Source organism: Peromyscus leucopus, chromosome 10 (assembly GCF_004664715.2).
Source record: "Peromyscus leucopus breed LL Stock chromosome 10, UCI_PerLeu_2.1, whole genome shotgun sequence".
NCBI lineage: Eukaryota > Metazoa > Chordata > Mammalia > Rodentia > Cricetidae > Peromyscus > Peromyscus leucopus.
The window spans coordinates 3,641,263-3,664,766 of NC_051071.1; the positions used below are offsets into that span (position 1 = coordinate 3,641,263).

The following is a 23,504-nucleotide window of genomic DNA, read 5'->3' on the forward strand; positions in this document are numbered from 1 at the left end:
TGTGAGATGATGTTTGAAAGATCTCCCCCAATACTTCCCCAGCCCAAAGACCAGCAGAATGGCAAAGTTCTTTACCATTCCTTTCTCAAGTCACTACAGTCACCACCACCCACCCACCCACGCCCCAGTCCTCCATAAAAGCTATTCATTGGACTATCTAAGAGAGCCAGCTGACCTTTGGGTCTACCACCAGTTTCCCCTTATTTAGCCTGGAGATACTGTCTGGGACAAGCAGGTAGCCAAGGGAGCACTGAAAACAACTTGGAAAGGACCTACATAGTAATTCTCTCCACTCCACACACCCAGGTAAAGAAAGTGGAAGCCACAGCCACCACCACCAAATGGATTGTATCCTGGACTATAGATCCACTAAAATTAAGGCTTCACTGGGGCCCTGATCCCTTCCTTTCATGCTCCTCTACTTCCTCCTAAGTCTGTGTTTTTCCCTATGTATATGATTGCAGGATCACAGTCTAACCCCCACCACCCTCAGGCCTGAATCTGGGAACTGAGAAAGACAGATACAGGGGAGGTGTCTTAGTGTTCTGTTGCTGTGAAGAGATACCATGACCACAGCAATTCTCATAAAACAAAGCATTTAACTGGAGCTTGCCTATAGTTTCAGAGTCCATTATCATCATGGCAGAGAGCATGGTGACATGCAGACAGACATGGTGGTGGAGAGTAGCTGAGAGTTCTGATCCACAGAGTACATCATGATCCACAGGTAGAGAGAGAAACTAGGCCTGGCTTGGGCTTCTGAAAAAAAACCCAAAGCCCAGCCCCAGTGAAACACTTCCTCCAACAAAGCCACACCCAATCCAACAAGGCCACATTTCCTAACCCCTGCCAAGTAGCACCACTTCCTCATGACCAAGCATTCAAATCTATGAGCCTATGGGGGCCATTCTTATTCAAACTACCACAGGAGGTGATTGTTTATAGCTAATGTGGCTATAAACCAGCAACACATATTCTATCTTGACCTTTACTCACTGATATCTTCTTTGTCAGAATGGCTAAGATGAACAAAACAAATGTCAGTTCATGCTGGCTGTGAAGGGGCCCCAAAATAGCTTGACCACACAGCAGCCATGACAGGCTTAGGGGCCTAGACATAGCTTCTGAGACTGGCTTATGGCAGGCAACACCCAGATCCAGGAAAAGCCTTAAGCTGATACCACCCAGAGATGAGGAAGTACCTAGCATTCCAATCATTAGATAAGGTGGCCTGATGTCCTTGAGAGTAGCACACACCTATCTCCCGTTCCTACCAAGATACCCTAGATAATTGTCAGCCAATCAGGGTCCTGAACCCTGGAAATCCCCTCACCCCAACCTCTGCTATGACAAAAATCCCACCCTGCCTGGGCTCAGGGCTCTCTGCTCTCATCACTGCATCAGACAGACAGAAGGACTAAGCCCCGGAGCTTGAAATAAAGGCTCTTTGCTTTTATTTATGGGATTTGGTCTCTGTAGTGGCCTTTTGGGGGGTCTCCACAATCTGGGCATAACATTTGGGGGCTCATCCCAGATCCCCCAAGCCCACCAGGACCACTGCCCCATAGAGCCTCCTGAAGAGCTGGCTGGTACGTGTGTCTGTGCTTACTCTTGTGTTTTCTGTGGTCATGTGTTTACTTGTATTTACTTTTGTTTCGATATCCTTTTGTAGGTAGGCTTTTGTAAGTGGGCCTTTTGGCCATTTGGATATCCTTTTGTAAGTAAGCCAAGACTTGTAAGTGCCTACTATCGGTACCACAAGCTGGGGAACTGACGTCCCCTTTGGTTGCAATTTGAATTTGATTTAGAAGCTGGCAGCAGCATCTCAGTTCTATTTGTGTTATTTGTAGTCCTGTGTCCTGTATGTACTTGTGTGCTATAATTCTGTTTGTTCTCTTTCTGACTTATGACCTGACTGACAAGACTGACATAATGAGACAGACTAAGAGTACTCCTACTCCCCTAACCTTGATTCTGGACCACTTTCAGGACTGTAGAAATAGGGCAAAGAGAGAAGGACTGGAAACTATTAAAAAGGGTAAACTGACCATCTTTTGTGAGACTGAATGGCCAACATTTGGAACCGGGTGGCCAATACAGAGAACCTTTGACTCATACATCATTTCTAGGACAAAAGGCTGGATTTTTGGCAAACCTGGACACCCAGACCAGATTCCTTACATAGTTACTTGGGAGGACCTGGTAGCATACCCTCTCCCTTGGTTAAAACCCTTTGTCTCCACAGGATCAATGAACAAGACCGTCCTTGCCTTATGGGAAGACAAAGGACGAGAGAACCCTAAACCCTCTGCCCCTGTGCTGCAAGGGGGTACAGAGAAGGAACTCCTTTTTTCACCTCCCCCTTACCGGCTACCTCCCCCAACCGATCAGGTGGTCAGGGGAGCCCAGGGGGATGCAGGATATTTGGGAAGCCCACCTTTCACCAGGGGGCGAGCCCAGCAGTCGACTCTGTCACTCTCCCTCTGAGAGCAGTCGGCCCATTGGACGATGAGGGCAAGGAATGGATGCAGTATTGGCTTTTCACCATGAGTGGTCTTTATAATTAAAAAAAACCAAAACCCCAATTTCTCAGATAATCCGAGGGCCCTTATTAACCTCTTAGATTCAGTTATATTTATCCACCATCCCACGTGGGAAGACTGCCCGCAGCTTTTGTAGATTCTGTTTACCACAGAAGAAAAAGAGAGAATTCTGATAGAAGCCCAACAATTGGTTCCAGGACCTGATGAAAACCCGACTGTCAACCCTGCCTTAATAGACCAAGGCTTCCCTCTGACACATCCTAATTGGAATTTCAACTTGGCAGAAGGTAAGGAGAGGCTCTGAGTCTACCACCAGGTTCTAATGCGGTGGGGGGGGGGGGGGTTGTCTCCGTGCGGCTGCGCGTTGGCCCACCAATTTGGCCAAAATCAGTAGTATACAACAGGAAAAGACAAAGTCTCCATCGGCCTTCTTAGAATGGATTATGGAGGCCTTTAGGACATACTCTCCTATGGATCCTGAGGCCCAGGAGAATAGATCGGCAGTGGTCATGGCCTTTGTTAATCAGGTCACGCCTGACATTAGACACAAGTTACAAAAGACAGATGGGCTTGCAGAAAAGAGCATCCAGGAGCTGCTAACTGTAGCTCAGAAAGTGTAAACAACCGAGAAACCCTGGAAGAAAAACAGATGAGGGTTATGGCAGCAGAGAATGCAAAGCAGACTCAAAATATGGCAAGAATCCTCCTAGCAGCCACTGCAGTAGATCCAGATGAGAAGGAATGCCAACTGAGACACCTAGCCAGAGGCCAAGGTAAGGACCCACCACTCAAGGGAGTTCCCGAGACTGAGGAAAGACCAATGTGCAAGGAAACAGGACACTGGGCTAAAGAATGCCCTAAAAACCCCAGGCACAAGGATTATGACCCAGGGTGAGATTCCTACTGTGTGTTGGTTGCAGAATTAGGCGATTTCAGTGACTAGGGGAGAAGGGGTTTGGACCCCTCCCTGAGCCCAGTAACACTCAAGAGTGGAGGGTAAACTTACTGATTTTGTAGTAGATACTGGAACTCAACATTCAATCTTAATCAAATCCTAAGGAAACCTTTCTCAGAAAAAGTCTTGGGTGCAGGGGGCCACCATAGGTATGAGCCAATATTTATGGACTACCTGAAGAACAGTGGATCTTGGAATGGGCCAGGTATCCCACTCATTCCTGGTCATAACTAACTGTCCCTATCCCTTATTAGGAAGAGACTTACTTACTAAATTGGGGCTCAGATTATTTTCAATAAAAATGGAATCTCAATTACAAATCAGGAGGGACAGCTAATCCAAATCCTCACCCTCCAGCTTGAGGATGAATATTGATTACACCAAAAGTTGCCACCTGCCCCTCAGAACATGACCACATGGCTAGCCCAGTATCCAGAGGCATTCGCAGAGACTGGGGTAATGGGCTTGGCAAAACATCAAGGCTCAATACTAATTGAGCTTAAGCCTGATGCCACCCCCCCAACCCAAGTGCAGCAATACCCCATGTACTGGGATGCAAAGGAGGGAATCACCCCTCACATCAGGTGCCTCATGGAACTGGGAATTCTAATCCCTTGACGTTCAGCCTGGAATACTCCCCTGCTCCTCGATAAAAAGCCAAACTCAAATGATTACCAGTCCATGCAGGATCTTAGGGAGGTCAATTGCAGGGTTACAGATGTACACCCCACTGTACTGAATCCATACACCCTTTTGAGCTCACTTCCTCCCACGAGGACCTGGTATACGGTACTGGACCTTAAAGATGCTTTCTTCAGCCTGCCCTTAGCCCCAAAGAGCCAGCCCTTGTTTGCCTTTGAGTGGCACAACCCTGAGAAGGGATACAATGGACAACTGATTGGACTAGGCTGCCCCAAAGGTTCAAGAACTCCCCAACCATCTTTGACAAGGCCCTACATGAGGACCTCAGGGAATACCAGAGGGAACATCTGCAGGTCACTCTGCTGCAGTGTGTGGATGATCTCCTGTTAGCAGCTGACACTGAGGACTGTAAGGTAAGCACTGGCGATTTGCTTACTACCTTGGGAAGCCTGGGGTATTGAGTATCAGCTAAAAAGGCCCAGATCTGCCAAGCTAAAGTGACATAAATCTGGGATATGTCCTCAAAGGGGGTCAGTATTGGCTCTCAGAAGCCCACAAAGAGACTGTGCTCAAAATACCTGCCCCCACTTCCAGGAAAGAGGTTAGAGAATTCCTCAGGTCAGCTGGCTTCTGCCGCCTCTGGATCCCCAGTTTTGCTGAACTAGCTAAACCACTATATGAGGCAACAAAAGTAATCAACCCTTACAATGGACTGAGGCTGAGGACAAGGAGTTCAATAAGATAGAAAAGGCCTTCCTCTCAGCACCTGCACTAGAATTGCCAGATATTACCAAATCCTTTCATCTCTATGTAGATGAAAGAAAAGGCATCGCTAGAGGGGTCCTGACTCAAACTCTAGGATCTTGGAATAGGCCGGTGGCCTATCTCTCAAAGAGACTTGACCCAGTAGCAGGAGGGTGGCCCCATGCCTAATGACCATTGTAGTCACTGCCCTGTTGGTCAAAGATGCTGACAAGTACACTTTGGGCCAAGAGCTCCTTATCACCACCCCTCACACCACTGAGGGAGTACTCAAACAACTGTCTGACCAATGGCTGAGCAATGCTCCAGGGACTTACTACCAAAGCCTCCTCCTTAATCCCCCTCGCATCTGGTTTCTTCCAAGTGCAGCCTTAAATCCCACATCCCTGCTCCCCAACCCAGAGCTAGGCGCCTCACTACATGACTGTGAAGGAATCCTGAGCCAGGTACATGGACTGAGAAAAGACCTACAAGACCAACTTTTGCCAGATGCTGACCTCACATGGTATACAGATGGGAACAGCTTTATACGAGATGGCAAAAGGTACACAGGGGCGACTGTGGTGTCAGAAAAGGAAAATGTTTGGGCAATGGCCCTCCCATCTAGGACTTCCGCCCAGAGAGCTGAGCTGATAGCCTTGATTAAGGTGCTGGAGATGGCAAAGGGAAAGAGGCTAAATGTGTACACAGACAGCCGCTGTGCCTTTGCCATGGTCCATGTTCATGGAGCCATCTACCAAGAACACAGGCTCCTTACCGCTAAGGAAAAGACTATTAAAAACAAACAGGAGATTTTAGACTTGCTGGCAGCTTTGTGGATGCCAACCATATTGGCCATTATCCATTGTCCTGGACATCAAAAAACTGATACACCAATGGCTAGAGGGAACCAGAGGGCAGATCAGGCAGCAAAGAAAGCTGCAGAATAGACAATGGACATCCTGGCCCTGACGCTACCAGACCAGGACCACCAGACCTCCCTGAGAATCCAACCTATAACCCTGCTGACCTGTGCATGATACAGCACTTACCAAGGGCACGCCAGCCTCAAGGGCCAGCAAGCTGGTGGATGACTGGCAATGGAAGACTCATTATGCCTGAGAGGCTGGCTGAAGCCCTCCTTCATCACATTCACCGGTCTACCCACCTCGGCATCCGGAAAACAGAAGATCTGATAAGGCAGTCCCATTTAAAAATCTTTGACCTTCAACACAAGATCAAGCAAACAGCTGAGAAATGCCTGCCAACTCACCAATGCAGACAACCAACCCAAAAATCCTGGAACCAGACTTAGAGAAACCAAACCCAGTTCCCACTGGGAGATAGACTTCACTGAGGTAAAACCTGGCAAATATGGTTACAAGTATCTTTTAGTATTTATAGATTCATTTTCTACATGGGTGAAGGCCTTCCCCATGAAGCATGAGACTGCTCAGACAGTCTCCAAAAAGCTACTTGAGGACATCATTCTGAGGTACGGTATCCCTACCCTCTTGAGTTCAGACAACGGTACAGCATTCATCTCTCAGGTAACACAGCTCCTGGTAAGGGCATTGGTGGCGAATTGGAAATTACATTGTGCTTATAGGCCCCAGAGTTCTGGTCAGGTCAAGTGCATGAACAGGACCCTAAAAGAGACCCTTACCAAATTAACCATGGAAACTGGCGGCGACTGGGTGGGCTCTCCTCCCCTTTGCCCTCTATAGAGCTCGTAACTCACCTTATACCTTGGGGCTAACTCCCTTTGAAATCATGTTTGGGAGGCCCCCTCCTATTTTGCCTAACTTAAAATCTGAGCTTGTTGCTGAGTTTGATGATGTTAACCTGGCTGTTTCCCCCAAGGCTGCAGCTCTCGTGCATAAGGACATATGGTCTCACCTGAGGGCCACTTATAAGATGGCTCTGCCACCTGTGCCACATAAGTTTCAGCCTGGAGACCGGGTCTACTTGAAGAGACATCAAAGGGAGACCCTCAAGCCATGCTGGAAGGGGCCATACACTGCAATTCTGACAACTCCAACAGCCCTAAAGGTGGAAGGCATCGACACCTGGATTCATCACACCCCCACCTAGCTGGCAGATCTAGAGATAGAGAACACTACAGAATTGCCACAAGATAAAGACTCCTCAGGCTGGAAGATTGCATCAAGATAACCCGCTCAAGCTCAAACTTCGCCATCAACCTCCATCATGAAGATCCTGTTTCTGCTGGCACTGCTTATTCTTTGCTACCCCACATTTCCTGCTAATCCACATCAACCTGCAAGTCTCACCTGGACTGTCACTGACACATTCTCCGAAGAAATCCTCAAACAAGAATCAGCTAGAGCTCCACCTGGGACCTGGTTCCCACCTCTAGAATTTGAGGTACAAGATTTATTTCTGTTCAACCGAGATCGTCTCAGCTGAGAAAAAAAAAAGTTTTTATGTCTGCCCAGGACACAAGACGGAAAAGTTCTGGCATCAGCAGTGTTGGGGAGCCAAATCTTACTTTCTGTGCCTCTTAAAAATGTGTGAGTACTGGACCTATCTGGTGGACACCACTGATAAGAGACAATTTGAGAGACAGAGGCGACAGGCCGCAGAGGCAGGCAGGTAGGCGGCCGAGATGCAGATGTAATAAAGACCAGAAACTGAGCTATTACCTGCTGAAGAGTTAGTGAAAAGAAGCTCTTATTCAAGAGCTTGGAACAGGGACGCCTTTAATCCCAGCACCCGGGGAAGGAGCCATCTCCATGGGACAGAACCAGAACGGATCTGAACACTCTGTCTGAGGCCAACCCAGGGCCCAGCTGCTGATCCTCCAAAACCCAACAACTTGGAGGTGTTGGTGAGACTACCTCACTCAGCTGAAATCCATCCAGGAAAAGATTCAGAATCCTACAGTTTGAAGTCTGAGGAAACAAGATCAGCTGAGGAGTTGACAAATGAGCAAAACATGACCTGAGAACACAAAAGAAGGCACTGCCCAGCCACCGAACCAGATCACCAGAATCATAAATATACACTTCACTGACTGAGAACAGGTAAGCTCCCATCCCCAGACCGTCAGATCAGGTCTCTAACACCTACCCATCGGAGTCCCAGCGACCAGATGGCTACCTTTCCCTGCTCCCTCACCAACCCCATCCCCCCCAAAAAAAACTAACAAAAAACTAATCCCTATGAACCTAACAACCACTGAAACCATAAGCACACCCTACACCAACTGGGAACAACTGCTCCCTGAGACAGAACCCACTAACACTGATTTGACTAAGCTGCTCCCAAAGAAACAGAGCCCAACAGCAACAATTTAACCAAGAACTCCTAGTGAACCAAGACTAATAATTAGAACAACAGAGAGGCACCTTCAGACACAGACACAACCTGCACCGAACAGAGGAAGAGATGAGTAGACGCCAGTGCAAAAATAGGCAACAACATAAAGACCTATATGACAACTTAAGAACCTAGTGAACCTGGAAGACCTGAACATACCAAGGCAGAAGAAACAGAAGAAATCAATCCTAAAAATTATTTTAAGAAGATGATAGAGGCCCTTAAAGAAGAAATAAAAAAATTCCCTTAAAGAGAAAATGAAAATCTCCATTAAAGAGGAAATAAAAAATTCCCTTAAAAAAGAAATGAAAACCTCCATTAAAGAGAAAATGAAAAATTCCCTTAAAGAGAAAATAAAAACGTCACTTAAAGAGGTATTAAAAATCTCCATTAAAGAGGAAATAAAAAATTCCCTTAAAGAAAAGGAAGAAAAAACAAACAAAAAATTGGAAGAAATCAAAGAAAGCCAAAAAAAAGTAAACAGATGAAAGAAACATTCCAAAGAAAACAAGCTGAGGGAATGCTGGAATTAGAAATCCTGACTAAATGAACAGGAACTACAGAAACAAGCATAACCAGCAGAATACAAGAGATGGAACAGAGACTCTCTGACACTGAAGACACAATAGAGAAAATAGATTCGTTAGTCAAAAAAAAACACTAAAGACAAAAAAATCATAACACAAAACATCCAAGAAATTTAGGGCACCATGAAAAGGCCAAACCTAAGAATAATAGGGATAGAAGAAGGAGAAGAATACCAACTCAAAGGCACAGAAAATATATTTAACAAAATCATATAAGAAAACTTTCCTAACCTAAAGAAAGAAATACCTATGAAGATACAAGAAACTTACAGAACACCAAATAGGCTGGATCCAAAAAAACATCCCCTCGCCACATAATAATCAAAGCACTAAAAATGGCAACTCTTACAAAGAAAACATATAACTAGAGTGGCTCACTTACAGTTTCAGAGGTTCAGTCAATTATCATCACAATAGAGAGCATGGTAGTGTGCAGGCAGACATGGTGCTGGAGCGGAATGCTACATTTTGCAGTCAACAGGAAGTCAACTAACTCACTGGGTGTATCCTGAGCATATGAAACCTCAAAGTTCACCCCCCACAGTGACACACTTCCTCCAACAAGGCCAGACCCACTCCAACAAAGTCATACTTCCTAATGTGCCACTTCCTATGAGATTATGGGAGCCAATTACATTCAAACTACAACACTGCTCTTTTCTTAACAGCCAGAAATTGTAAACAACCTACATGTCCCTCAACAGAATGAAGAAAATGTGGTACATTTACACAGTGAAGAATTGTTCAGTCAATTAAAAAAAAAAAAAAAAACTCATGAGCTGGAGAGGTGACTCAGTGGTTAAGAGCATGGCTGCTCTTCCAGAGGTCCTGAGTTCAATTCCCAGCAACCACATGGCAGCCCACAACTGTCTGTAACTCCAGTTCCAGAGGATTCAACACCTTCACACAAACATACATGCAGGCAAAACACAATACACATTAAATAAATTTAAAAAAAAAAAAGAAATTTGAAGGCAAATGAATGGAACTAGGAAAAAAAAAATCATCCTAAGTATCCCAGACCCAGAAAGATAAATGTGGTATGTATTCACCTATATGTGGACATTACTTGTGAAGTCAGTGATAGCCATGCTATAATCCATAGTTACACAGTAAGGGACTAGAGAGAACAGATAGTTCTTATTAGGAAAGGGAAACACAACAGATATGAATGGAATGGGCAGGGGACTGGAATGGGATGATCAAATGAGGGGGAGATGACAATGGGTTGTGGGAGGGAATACAGGGAGAGACAGTCAAAATTAATGGGCTTTTGGGGATAGTATGAAAGCCTAATATAGAAGAAACTTCCTAAAAATTATACATATAAGAAGCCAATCTAAATGAAATCTCCAAATAAAGGGGAGACAGAGTCACCACTGGCCATCTCTTGGCACACAATGAAGCTTTCAGAAGGAGGACTGGTTACATCTAAATGAATTGCCAGTCAAAAGGGCCACATGGGAATCCCCCAAACAACACAGGCTACTGCCAAGATTGTAAGTTGCTCTTCACATACTGACAGCAAGGGCCCATTTGCTGAAGACAACACCTATAGTGAACATGAAAATGTTGAGCTGGTGCCTACAAAGAGTCTTTACTCCTATGTTCTAGCATCTTTGGTATAGGAAGGTACTCTGAATGCTATCAAAAGAGAAACAAATACCAACTCAGCCATAAACCCTTTATCTACAATAGTTCACTATCTGCAAGATAGGCCAAGGCAATGGTGGCACAAAGATCGTGGGAGTAACCAAACAACTGATTTGACATACACCTATATCATATAATACAGCACAAAAATGAGATTCCTTTGCATCGACCATGGGCACTGACATGCAGCATCTCAATTAAGTCCCCAGGATGTCAGTGAAAATTTGGATTACTCATGAACCTCAGAATGGCTAGTCAGGAATATTTATTCAGATTTCCATGACTGAAAGAAATACATAGCCTTTTCCTTTTGAAGAACACAAGAGTTTTTCTTGAGCTGGTAATCCAGGAGCATTGGATCCTGGGATTGAGTAAATGTTTGGCTTATTCAAAAAAGAATTATTTTGTCACCAAGAGAAAAGGGATATAGAGCACTATGAAGCCCCCCCCCACAGTACCCAAAGCATCTCAAAGAGGGTGCTACTACCTAATGCAGTACCCAAACACATCCACAAGAGAGTGTGATTCAACCTTCCCATGCACTACACTAAGCATCCAGAAAAGGGCAAGACTCCCCGAGCAGTACCTGCAGCAGCCAGAAGAGGGCTCCCATGCAACGTTCAAAGCATCCAGAAGAGGATGATAGATCTCCATGAAGATCCTCATGCAGTACTAAGACATCCAGAAGAGGGCTACAGAAAGCCATGCAGTACCCACAGCATCTAAAAGAGCTTGATAACTTCTCATGCAGTACTGGTAGCCAACAGAAGATGGCAATAAAATGATATAATGGTCATAGGAGCTTTGTAGTTTCAGGTACATGCAATATAGCAATTCTCATTTTTCTTAACTAAACTAATAAATTGAAAGCTCTGCATTGAGTGCTTTTGGAAAGACAAGTTGTTAAAAGGGTGTCATGCAAACACATTAAATAAACTAGCAACATGTAATTATTTTAATTTAATGATTATAAGAAAATATCATATCATATAAGAAAAGCAGCTATGGGTTGAGACAGGGGGAAAATAATGGCACCCAAGGTAGAGAGCTGATTTCATAGAAGCTTTGAGCTTTTTCTGGCATCAACAAACACTTTTGCTTGATTCCATGAACTGGGTTCACTGAATGTTAGGAAAAGTATCTTCAGACAGGTAGATAAGGAAAAAATAAATCTTTTCATTTTTTTGTGCCTGATTGCTTTTATGCCAGACACTTTATGTCAGAAGGTTTAATTGAGTTTTAACTCATTTTAACTAGTTATTTGGTAGTTTTGAGTTTTGTAAGATGTGTTTTGACTATATTTACCTTCTCCTAACTCTTCCAAGACCTACTCTCCCTTCACTATCCAACCAACTTTGCAAAAGAATTTTTAAGTAACTATTACTTAAGAATATATGTTGCCTGAAAGCTTCTTAATTTCTTGCTTCCTTCCTTTCTTTTAATCTCCAAGGGTTTTTACAAATGTTTTTGAAGAGGCTGATCAAAATGTCAAAATCTACAAGGAAAAATTTAAAATATGTATCATTCAAAATATACATTCAGAATTGATAAAGAAATACATGGTGGGATCAAAATATATAGTGTCGGATGTGGTGGTAAAAGTGTTTCTAAGAGAATAGTGTTGGACTGACATATATTCTTCTTAGGTTAGATCTTAAAGACATTTCCATGACTCTTAATAATCTCATATAGTCTTTTTGCTTTAATATACTTGGTCCTGAAATTTTTAATTTTGCCTATTCAAAGATTACAGCTTATTTTTTTCAATAACTGTATTACATGTATTCTTTATTATGAACTAACTACAGGGTATTTGTTGAAGTCGAGAGGGGTCAGTATCATAAAGAACTGCATCTTCATATCATCATAGAACCTGCATCTTCTTCCTTTTCAGCATTTTATCTGTAAGAGGTATATCAATTTTCTATATGTCATCATCATTGACATAGAAAACCCACTTTGGGCTAAATGTCACTTCTACTTGAAATGCAGTATACAAAGGATTTCTCTAATGCAGAACCCACTGACTATGAATGTTATACTGAACTGTTAGATCAATATTTTTCAGTTACTCATTATTCATATTGTAGATACAGCACTGACATTTTGAGAGCAGGTTGGCTGATTATTTGGTCTGCTCAAAATAGATGTAGTTTTTTAGTCCTATGAAATTAAAAAGGGAAAGTCTTTCCTAAGCTATAATTCTTGTGTGAATTTTCTTCCAAAATAGATGAGGCACTGACCAATCAAAGAAAGAATTTCATCCAAATCCAGCTTCATAGACCAGTGAGTTTATCTGGGTTACAAAAAAAAAAAAAAATGTTCAGGAAATTTTTGATCAAATTATACAAGTCTGTACCAGTGCAGTTTTACTGGAGTTAATGACTTACCTCTTATGTAACTCTTGGGAAGGGAGGGTCTTGGGAGATGCTACTAAAGGGTAGTGAACCCTGTGAGCATCATGAAATTGTCCTTCCCTTCAGGAGGAGATGTTAGTAGACACAATTTTATGAGGGTCAATGATAGGTGATCACAGCTGCTCTATTTAAGATGGCAATTTTCACGTCAACACAGAAAAGAATATACAAGAACATATTCCATGATGCAAATCCAAGAGAAAGTACTCCATAGTGCTGTGGGATGTCTTTCTGGTATGTTGTGAATGTGTATTGCTCTGACTGGTTGATGAATAAAACTGCATTGGCTTATGGCAAGGTAGGTTAGAGGCAGGCAGAAATCCAAGCAGAGAGACAGGGAGAAGAAAGGCAGAGGCGGAGGACATGCCATCTTGCTGTCCAGGGAGCAGCATGCAATGGCACACAGGTAAGGCTACAGAACACGTGGTGACATACAGATTAATAGAAATGGGCTGAGTTTAGTTATAAGAGCTAGCTAGCAAGAAAATTGAGCCATAGGCCATGGCCATACAGTTTGTAGTTAATATAAGCCTCTGAGTGATTATTTTATAAATGGCTGCAAGACAATGGGTGAGAGATTTGTCCTGACTGTGGGCCAGGCAGGACACAGGAAATCTTTCAATTACATTTGGTGCCCAGATGTGGTGGCAAGAGTTTCCACCTAAAACGTGAGAGAGCTTAAGAAGAGATTATAAATGTCGCTAAGGTCACTTTCCTAGTTCATTTCGCTCATGGCGGGCCATGGTACATTGATGTGTCCCCTGGCTGTGGCAAGTTCACAGTGTGTGGGCCTGACCTACAGCATAGTAGATCACCTTGGTACACAGGTGTCTCCAAGTCATGCAACATGCATGGTGGATTTAGCTTTGGCTAGGTACAGACCAAAAAAGGGGGGAGGAGAGGTTCTGTGCCACACGCTGCTAGATGAAGGCATTGACCCACTACCTCCCAAAGTCAGCAGAGAACATGTCTCCCAGAGCTGGTGGTAAATTACCTACACCATGTTGGGAAGCTGAGGTGGTTGGAGCCAGAAGCCAAGGTTGCCAATTCAGTCTTAGCCATGTTGCAGCTTAAAGCAATAGTCAGAAAATGATTACAGAAACACAGTAAGAACAGATTCAGATGGAATAAAACTCTAAACAGTTTACAGTGTGAGTAAAAATGTATGTAGGCTTGAAAGAGAGAGGAAAAGAAGTATGTGTAGTTATATAAGGCAATAGATTTTAAAAATAAAGTTTTTAAAGAGACAGTGAAAATAATATAAAAGATAAGCCACATAAAGATGGAAATCACACAGAGAGTCTGGATTATATTGTCTTTGAGACTTTTAACTACAGAAAGACATTTGATTGTAAAGGCTGCTGAGTTAAACCAATATATATATATTTTAAAGATATCTTGACTTCACAATGTGTGTCTAAGGATATGTTGCTTTGGAAAAGATGTTCTGCTTTTGTTTCCACAGAAGATGAGGACCTGTGGATTGCTTCCAGGCTAATATGCTTTGATCATCCAAGACCCCTGAAAGGTCTCCGATGATCCATGGCCCAGATGATTCAACATCCAGAATTGCTTCTAGGCAACTGGCACAGACAACTCAGCTTCATAGACTACTCCAGTCAGTACTTGACCATAATTCTTAATTTTCTCAGGATCCCCATCCAAGCAGGAAGTAGTATGAGAAGCTACATCCAAATTCCCAAGATATTGTTTACAAATGTTTACTCTTATTTAAAAGGAGTTTGATTATAAATGCAATCTCTTTCTAAAGAAAAAAGGGGATATATATACACATATATATATGTGTATATATATATATGAGATAAGATAAAAGGGTAGATTATTGAATCTACATTTAAAGAGCAACAACTTGTTTGAAATGTTTTACATTGCTATGGATTTTAGTTTATTGATACAAATTTGAAGTTAATTTTGTTATACTACATATATTTCTATACTTATTTAAGATATTATGTTTATGCAACTCATTTAAAATTATGTTTAATTAAGAAATACAGATTAATAATTAGTCATCCATGATAATTAAACTTATAGTCATGTTAGTTAAGTTTTCTAGGTATACATAGATATAAATTCAATTAGATAGGCAATCTTCAAACACTTCAAAGACCTACAGAATATGGCATTTAAAATGTTTTAAAAACTTAGATGTTCTGGATAGTGAGAAACCTTTGCTCCTGGCAGCACTGATTTACTTCAAAAAGGAAGATGGGCATCGAAGACACTCCATATGGAGTTTATCTTCTTCTTGGCAAAAATAGCCATTTGGGCAAGAAACAGCTCTTGCCTGGACTGCTGATAATATGTTGTATAAACTGGACATACAGGACCCATAAGAAAATGACCACTGAATTTGCCAAAACAAGGCAAAATGATCCTTCAGTTTCCTGCTTCACAGAGGAGACTGCCAGACATTCTACATGGCACAGGGAGCAGCACCTAAAAAACTCTAGGCTGTTGGCTGAAGATGGATGCCCCAATGCTGCAGAGAAACTTTGGATGACTGCCCAGGCAGTCAGTTGTCTCTGTCATCCTATGTTTTTGGAAGTTGCTAAAAAAGCACTTCCTATTTACTTAGGTAATATTATATCCTTCTGGAGTCTTTAATGTAGTTGAAGACTAGACAGTTATAATTTTCTTTGGTTATGATAAAAGATAAATTAGATATAAAACTTTAGACTCACAAATATAGGATAGATAGAATATTTTCTTTAATTTTGCCAAATACAAATAGACTAGATATTATAACTGTAATTATTGCTTAATAACTGTTTTATTATATGTAATTTTACTATGTTAGAGTTAAAACTTTCCTTTTTAATTAGATATAAAAGGGGAAGTGGCTGTGGGATGTCTTTATGCATTCTGTGGATATATGTTGCTCTGATTCATTGATAAATAAAGCTGCATTGGCCTATGGCAAGGCAGCTTAGAGGCAGGCAGAAATCCAAAGACAAACAGGAAGCGATGCCAGCCTGCCTTAGTAAAAACAGTTGTATCATAGAAAATCACACAAGACAATCAAGAGTTGTGGAAGAGCAAAGCTAGAATGCAAAACTCAGATATTACAACAGGTTCAAAAAGAATGGAAAACATACATACACACATACACACAAACACACCTAGAAAACACAATAGTATAGTTTACATGTTAAATATATAACAGATTCAAGAGTTAGCAAATGTGGGTCTTTATCTTGCAAAAGACCTGAAGTTTTCTTGTATAAGCATCTGGAGGATTATAGCTTTGGCATTATTTTGAGGTTGATGTCACAAAACACTTGACAAATTAAACTTAAAGAAGGAAGGTCTAATTTCAATTCATGATTTGAGAGGACACCATCCATCACAAAACTGAAAGAATGGTGGTGGAAAAGTGAGGTCATATTATGCCAGCAAAAGAAGGTGATCTAGTCACCTATTGCTGGATTCTAATGGGGATTTTGTTAGGTTTAACTTTTTTAAACATCCTGTTTATTCTTTTAATCTGTCCAGAATTCTGAGTTCTATATGTACAATGAATTTTTGAATCTATGCCCAAAGCTTTAGCTATTAATTGAGAGGTTTTTTTTTTTTTTTTCCTATGAAAGCCAGGCCATTGTTGGACCCCATTGTTACAGGGAAACCAACTCAGATCACCTAGAGGAGCTGTTTAGAATGGACCCTTCTGTCCAAAGATGACCAAGCAGACTTTAAATAATTTTTACTAAGTTTTTAAAGAAGGACTAAAGACATTTGCTTTAAAATTTTTCCTTTGTCAGCCCTAGATACTTCTAAAAGTTATAAGAGTCACAAAATTTTAAAAGTATAGTTTGTAAGAAGGGGCCAGTTTAAAAAAAAAAAAAAAAAAAAACACTGACTCTGGAATCCAGAACCAGTGAAAGAAACACAACCTGGATCTGGGACCCCAGCCAGTGAAAGAAACACTTAATTTCTGAACCCAGGACCAAAGAAACATTCCCTGACTCTGAAACCAGTGGCAAAGACACTTTGTCCCTAGAACCAAAATCTGTGAAAGAAATATGCCCTGACCTTAGAAGTAGAGCCAAAAAGCTAACAAAGGCCAGTGAAAGAAACACAGCTTGACTCTGAAATCAGGGCCATCTCTGCCCCTGAGCAACGAAACTAACCAATCCCTGAGCAGGAAAACTAACCAATCCCTAAGCATAAAATCTTCTCCCTGGAGAAACCACTCTAGGAAATCCTATACCAACCACCCTGCCAGTTCAATTGTTGGCTGTGCTTTCCCACCCTGGTAGAGGCAGCCACTCTCCTGGACTCCTCCTTCCCAAATAAATCTGTTTCTCAAAAGAGTCTTGGGTGGGAAGATTTTCATTCACTGGAGTAGAGAAGAACCTTGTTAAGACATCCCTTAGGGGGTCTGAGCAGAAAAAACCTTGCAGAGATGTTCTCATAAGGGGCTGAGCAAGGCAGAGCAAAACAGAACTTTGCTGAGGTGTCCCTTAGGGGAGCAGAAAAAGTAACAACTTTTCACTGGAGCCAGAGGAGATTTCTACATTTCTGCAAAGGTTTCCTCTTAAACAGAGTGAAGCAAAAGAAGCAACATCTTGGGCCAGAGAAGAAACATACCTCTGCTGGGAAGCCCTCTTAAGTGGGGGCTGAGCAAAGCTCAGCTATAGCAGCTCTCCAGGAGAGGAGCAGGAATGGTATATCCTGTGAGGAGACCATCACCCACCACACCTGACTCCCCGAATAGTTATGATACCATTCCCTCCAGAGCTGAGATGTCCCATTGCAGCTCCAGTTGCCAGAAGTGTCCTAGAAGCTCAAGGTATAGCCTGACTCCCAGAGCAGTCAGGATAATGTTCCTCCAAAGCTGCAACACTCAATTAAAAATTGGTCCCAGGTGCTAGAGATAGCTCAAAAGTTATTTAACAACAGAGAAGTGACTGGAACAAGATCTTTTGCATAAACTGAAAACCATGTCACCTTTTCTGATGAGTCACATATTTAACAGTTACCTAGCAAAATTTGGGTGTCTTACCCTCTGTCAGAGGAATATCTCTTAGTTAAAAGTCCTGCCTCCAATCAAAATATACAGTTGAACTATCTCTCAGATTAAACAATACCCAATAACTCTGGAAACAAAAAGGGAAAATTGTCGTCCATATTGCCTATACTCATTAGTCCAAGCTATCTTTGTCCAGGCTATCCTTAAACTTGTGGTGATCCTCCTGTCTGTGACTCCTAAATGCTGAGACTACAGGCATGGACCACCATGCTTGGCCAAAAAAAAAAAAAAAAAAAAAAAGAAGCCATTAAAATTTGTCTGGCATACTTCTATTCTTCCAAATATCAATTACTTTAAAGCTAATTAACATTTTTATTAAATGCATTTGACAGCCAGAAAACTTCCCCATGTATCAATGGAAATTTTTGTCAAGAAAATCACACAATATCAGTGTCTATTCTCAAAATCATTTCCACATAAGATTTTTTTTTTCCCATAAAGCAGTTACTTTCTCACTGAGTGAAAATGTCTTCTTTCCCTTAAATCAACAGAAGTGTAAACCAAGCTTTTCAGCACACAGCTCTATAGTCCCAGAACTTGTGAAGCAAAGGTGGTATTATAAATCAAGGCCAGACTAGGCTATATAGTAAGAATCTATCTCAAAAATTTTAAATTAAGCTAAATTTAAAATTTTCTGTATGTGCTACAATCACACAGGTATCCATCTGGCGCAGAAAGTTGTTTTGTTTAGTTTTCAAACAGGGTCTCACAATGAACCCTGACTGGCTGAGAACTCATTATGTAGTTCAGGCGGGCCTCAAAAATTCACAAGATCCACTTATTATGCACAGTAATGGAGATGAAAAATAATCACCAATACCACCAATCTATAAATCCTACAACAGTGCCCTACCTGTAAGATATACTAGAGCAATAGTGTTGATGTTAATTTTTGTGATATTGGTTGTTTTGATTTTCATTTTTTTGGAAAGAAAGGGAGAAGTTAGGGAGAGAGAATAAATCTGAAGCTCAGTGGGTAGAGAGGTAGGGAAGATCTAACAGAAATTGGATGAGAAAAACATTATCAAAATATATAACATGCAAAACTTTTAGATAAAAAGGAAAAGAATGCTGTATGATACAAAGAACTGACAATTATTTATTACCTCTACAATCTCAAAAAGATTCAAGAGACTAGAATATAGTATTTTTTATTAACACAAACAAACACAATTCATCTTCATGACCAAGAACTCACTTCTTTTTGTTTTTTTACAGGTTTGTTTTGTGGTGCTGAGAGTTGAAACCAGAGTTGCAAACATGCCTGGCAACAGCTCTGCTACTGATGAACCCAAGCTCTCCTCCCCCTCCTCTCCATTTTTGAGACAGGGTTTCCGTATATAATCCAAGCCTCAACTCCTCTCCCTTAGCTACTGTGATAGGGCAAAGCAGTGCAGACATTCCTCCTTCTTGTACTCTTATTGAGGCTATTTCAGGTTTAACTGGAATTTGATCTCCTTGATGGAGAATCCCATGGAAAATTATCCAACTTTATTCTAGGAACCCAAAGTCAATGTTTGCCTGATCAGAACCCCCACCCACAAATAATGGCTTACCTTAGCTTCTGTTAAACTGCTAAGGAGCCAAGATTTTTTTTTTTTTTTTTTTTGATTATAAAAGCCCCTTGGTTCAGAATACCTGAGTGTAGTCCCAGCTGGCTTCATCTCTGTTAAGCTCCCCAAAGCATTTTGTAGACACAACAAGATCCCCAGAAACTGGACTCAGACACTTAGGGGCCCCAGGATCCCTAGGAGCAGGCAAGAGTGTACCAGCTGAAAAGGTATGCACCCTGACATGATCAGGACTCCAAGAAAATCCTTTCTGCCCAATTTTGATAAGCATTCCAGGGGAATCCCTGATGCCACCACTCAGAAGAATAAAAAGATAAGAGTCTTTTTTGAACTGAACACCCCTGGAGGTAAATTTGGTCTGTAAGAGGCACTATCTGGTTAGGACATAAGAAGAGAGGTTGGATGCAACTAAATGTGTGGTGGCCACCCGTAGTTTTTAAGTATGTTGTCTTTCTATATTAATGTGTCTCCCTGTGTGTCTGTGTTTCCGTCAGTTCTGTTTGTTAGAAAAACTACTAAAATGGAAGGAGGGAGTAAGTTGTCCTGAAGTATTCTGTTTGTTAATTCACTTCCCCCAAGGCAGTACATGAGTTCCCACAGGCTATACCAGGCCACCCACCCATGCTGTGGTACCCCACCCCCTTGCAGAGGCCATAGTCAGAGAAAAACTCAAAAGAAGGAAAGGAGACATAAATGAGATAATTAGTATTAGTCTCTAATTACTTGGTCCCCATGGCTAACTACCTTACTGTCAGCATTATTATGGTCATTGAGTCTTATCTGAGCAAGCTAGTGATGGGACTCTGCATCCTCAACTGCATGGCCAACTAAGTTGTGGGTCCTTAGGACCAAATATGATCCCCTAGAACAGCATGAGTCAATGATGTGTCTCATGTTCATAGAACCAATAGGAAATGGAGCAGCACAAGACAGTACTGAGATTCCTCCATCTTGTGCTCTTGCTGAGGTAATTTTAGGCTTAACTAGAATTTGAGCTCCTTGGTGGAGAATCCATGGGAAAGTACCCAATTCTAGGAACTAGAATAGGTTAACTATTTTAGGAATAGCTCTATTCTAGGAACCTAAGATCAAGATGCCGCAAGATACGAGGACATGGTTTTTGCCTTTAAAAGCTCCTTGGTCTGAATGCTCAGAGACATGCTTAGGTCCAGAATACCTGAGTGTAGTCCAAGCCAGCTAGAACAAAGACTTTCAATTGGCTATAAACTATGTCTGGATAATCATCTCTGGTGGGATCCTCATAACAGTACCTGAGAGCTGGGATTTGAGGCATGTAACCACACCACCATGTACACCTCCATTCATATTTTCTTTCTCCTCTCTCCCCTCTCCCCTCTCCCTTCTCCCCTCTCCTCTCTCTCCCCTCTCTCCCCTCCCCTCCCCTCTCCTCCCCTCTCCCCTCTCCCCTCTCCCCTCTCCCCTCTCTCTCAATACAGAGTTTCCCTGTGTAGCCTTGGCTGTCCTGGAACTCACTCAGTAGACGGCCTTAAACTTAAAGATCCACCTGACTCTTCCTCCTGAGTGCTGGGATTAATGGCATATGCCACCGCATATATGTTATTTCTTAAGATAATTAACAAGCTTTTCAATGCATAAAATAAACAATGGTTGCCCTCAACACAGTACAAAGTAACAAAGGTCTCAAGTATTATCTTGTTTGTGGTTTTTGAAACTGTATCACTATGTAGCCACAGGCTGGCCTCACTATATAGTTCAAGCTAGCCTTGAACTTGTAATCTTCTCGTCTCAGCTTTCTGAATGCAGAGATTATAGGTATGAGCCACTATACATGGCCCTGGAATTGAATATATTACCACCTAGATAGCAATGGTACCTCATTAGCTATAACAATCAAAACCTGTTTGCAAATAGGGGGGCAAAATCCTCAAACACCACTGACACACCACTACTGTCTATGAGATGAATAGCAAACAAATATCAGGCTCTGAGTCATTCTCTTAGAAAATAACATTCTCCAAGCTATTAGAACTACTACTTAACTAGAAAACAGAAAGAATACAAGGATTTGTAAGTAAAATTACACATTACAGGTTGAGAATCACTGATCTAGACACACTTGCCATATGGTAAGGCCTTCAGAAGAAACATATTTTTATATGCGCTGAAATAATTTTCCCATCTGGCATATGCACTTCTCTTTTGATTTTTTTTTGTTCCCAAGTCCATTGTCCCACCTTCTATCTGTTCTGAAAAAGTATTTGTTTTTGGATGATACAAATACATAATTAATAAAAGTATATGCAAATACCAACATTGATAATTACATGCAGGAGAACTTTCCAAAATTATCATTAAGGAAATTCTAAACTAGAAGGCTTAGAAATGGCAAACAGAAAACTCTTCAACAGAAACTTTTATCATAGTCTGAGTATACCTAAATTCAAGAGCATATTTTCCTCTGGCTGTTTAAATAGAGAAAATTTACTGAAATGTAATTTTCTAAGAAATTAGAAGACATTTACACACACACACACACACACACACACACACACACACACACAAGTTCATTTGTTAAAAATCTATTCAAACTGTTTTTGGAGAAGTACCATTTTATGTAAAAATACACATGAAACAACAATTCTCCTAACTTAAAAACATACCTCACTTACAATATATAGCCAAAATTAAATAAATTTGAGTAAGTATGTAGGAATACTTTGCATACATTATGTTTAACTTGGCTTTCTTACATAAAATCTCCCACTGAGTATTCTTTATTTTAGCTAACTTAACATGGAAAGCTGAGGCAGGAAGACCAAGAGTTTTAGGTCAGCCCTGGCTACAGAGGAAGACTCTCTCTTTAAAAAGGCAACAACAAAACACTCAATTCACAGAATTTTGGCCCAGCTCACAGAGTGTACCAATAGGGTGATATATTATCAGTAGAGACAGGTGCCAATAAAAGATGTTAATATTTCCTTTTTAGAGATGATAAATGTTACAGAGAGAACACAAATCTACAAAAAATTTAAAGAAAAATTAAGTTCAGCATTCTTTTGAATATAAACTAAATATTTTTTTATATATCTTTAGGAAAGGAAAAATGATATCACTAAGTAAAAACAGTTAACAGGCTGCTCTCTATAATATCTGTAGGTTAAACTTATGGACAGAAAGACAATTCTCAGAGAAAATTACTATCCTTTCTTTCCCCATCCTTTCCACATATAAGAAATGCAAATTATGCCTAATTTATTATATGTTCTCAAACAAGTCCACAAAAAATTCCATCATAGTAAGAGAACCAAAAGAAGGAAGAGTAGCAGTGTGATTGAATCTGTACTTTCTTACCCATATGTTGCTGAAGAGCCCCAGAGGAGTTTGCACGAACAGAGAGCATCTTTTCAACAGCTGGTGGAAGTCTCTTCCAATTAGAAAATTCCAAAGTAAAAACAAGGATGTCATCGCTGACTGAATCAACCCTGTAACAACAACATGTTAATGGGCCATCAAAAGTAAAATATTAATATAATCAAGGGCTAGTACTAGAAGCAAATATCTCACTCCTATTTTTACAAGAACCTAATGATGAAGATGGGCAAAAACAAGACAACACAAAGTATACATAAAACTAGGGCAATTTTAGTAGACAGTATTCCTAGAAATGGAACAGACTCTGTTTAAGAGGCCTCACGAGGAATTTCTACCCTATTGAAGAGCAAGAACTTTCTTTCAAATTGGAAAAAGCACCAGTGCCTTGGGTGAACTTGCCATTATATCCTCCCAACTAAGCTCTCAAGCCAAACGTAGTCTGACCATCCCTATAGACACAGAATGATACAGAAAGGATAAAGCTCAAATATCTCCACTCACCACTAAGATGAGTATACAAGGGAGATGGCTCCCCCATGCTCCAGCTCCAACTGCCCCATACCATTCCCAGGGATTGTACGAACTTTCCACATTATAGATTCAGTCCTACAGGGTGACTACAGTCAGCTTTAAGAATGGAAATATG

General features: G+C 41.3%; 1 protein-coding gene across 7 annotated transcripts in view; it reads right to left on the reverse strand.

The window, feature by feature from the left end:
- Asb3 (ankyrin repeat and SOCS box containing 3) overlaps positions 1–23,504 on the reverse strand; it is a 162,228-nt gene that overhangs the window by 15,874 nt on the left and 122,850 nt on the right. For all 7 annotated transcript variants that reach the window (XM_028860873.2, XM_028860877.2, XM_028860874.2 and 4 more), the window contains one exon: positions 22,838–22,968. In XM_028860873.2, coding sequence (XP_028716706.1) covers positions 22,838–22,968 — 131 coding nt within the window. The remainder of the gene's footprint in view (positions 1–22,837; positions 22,969–23,504) is intronic.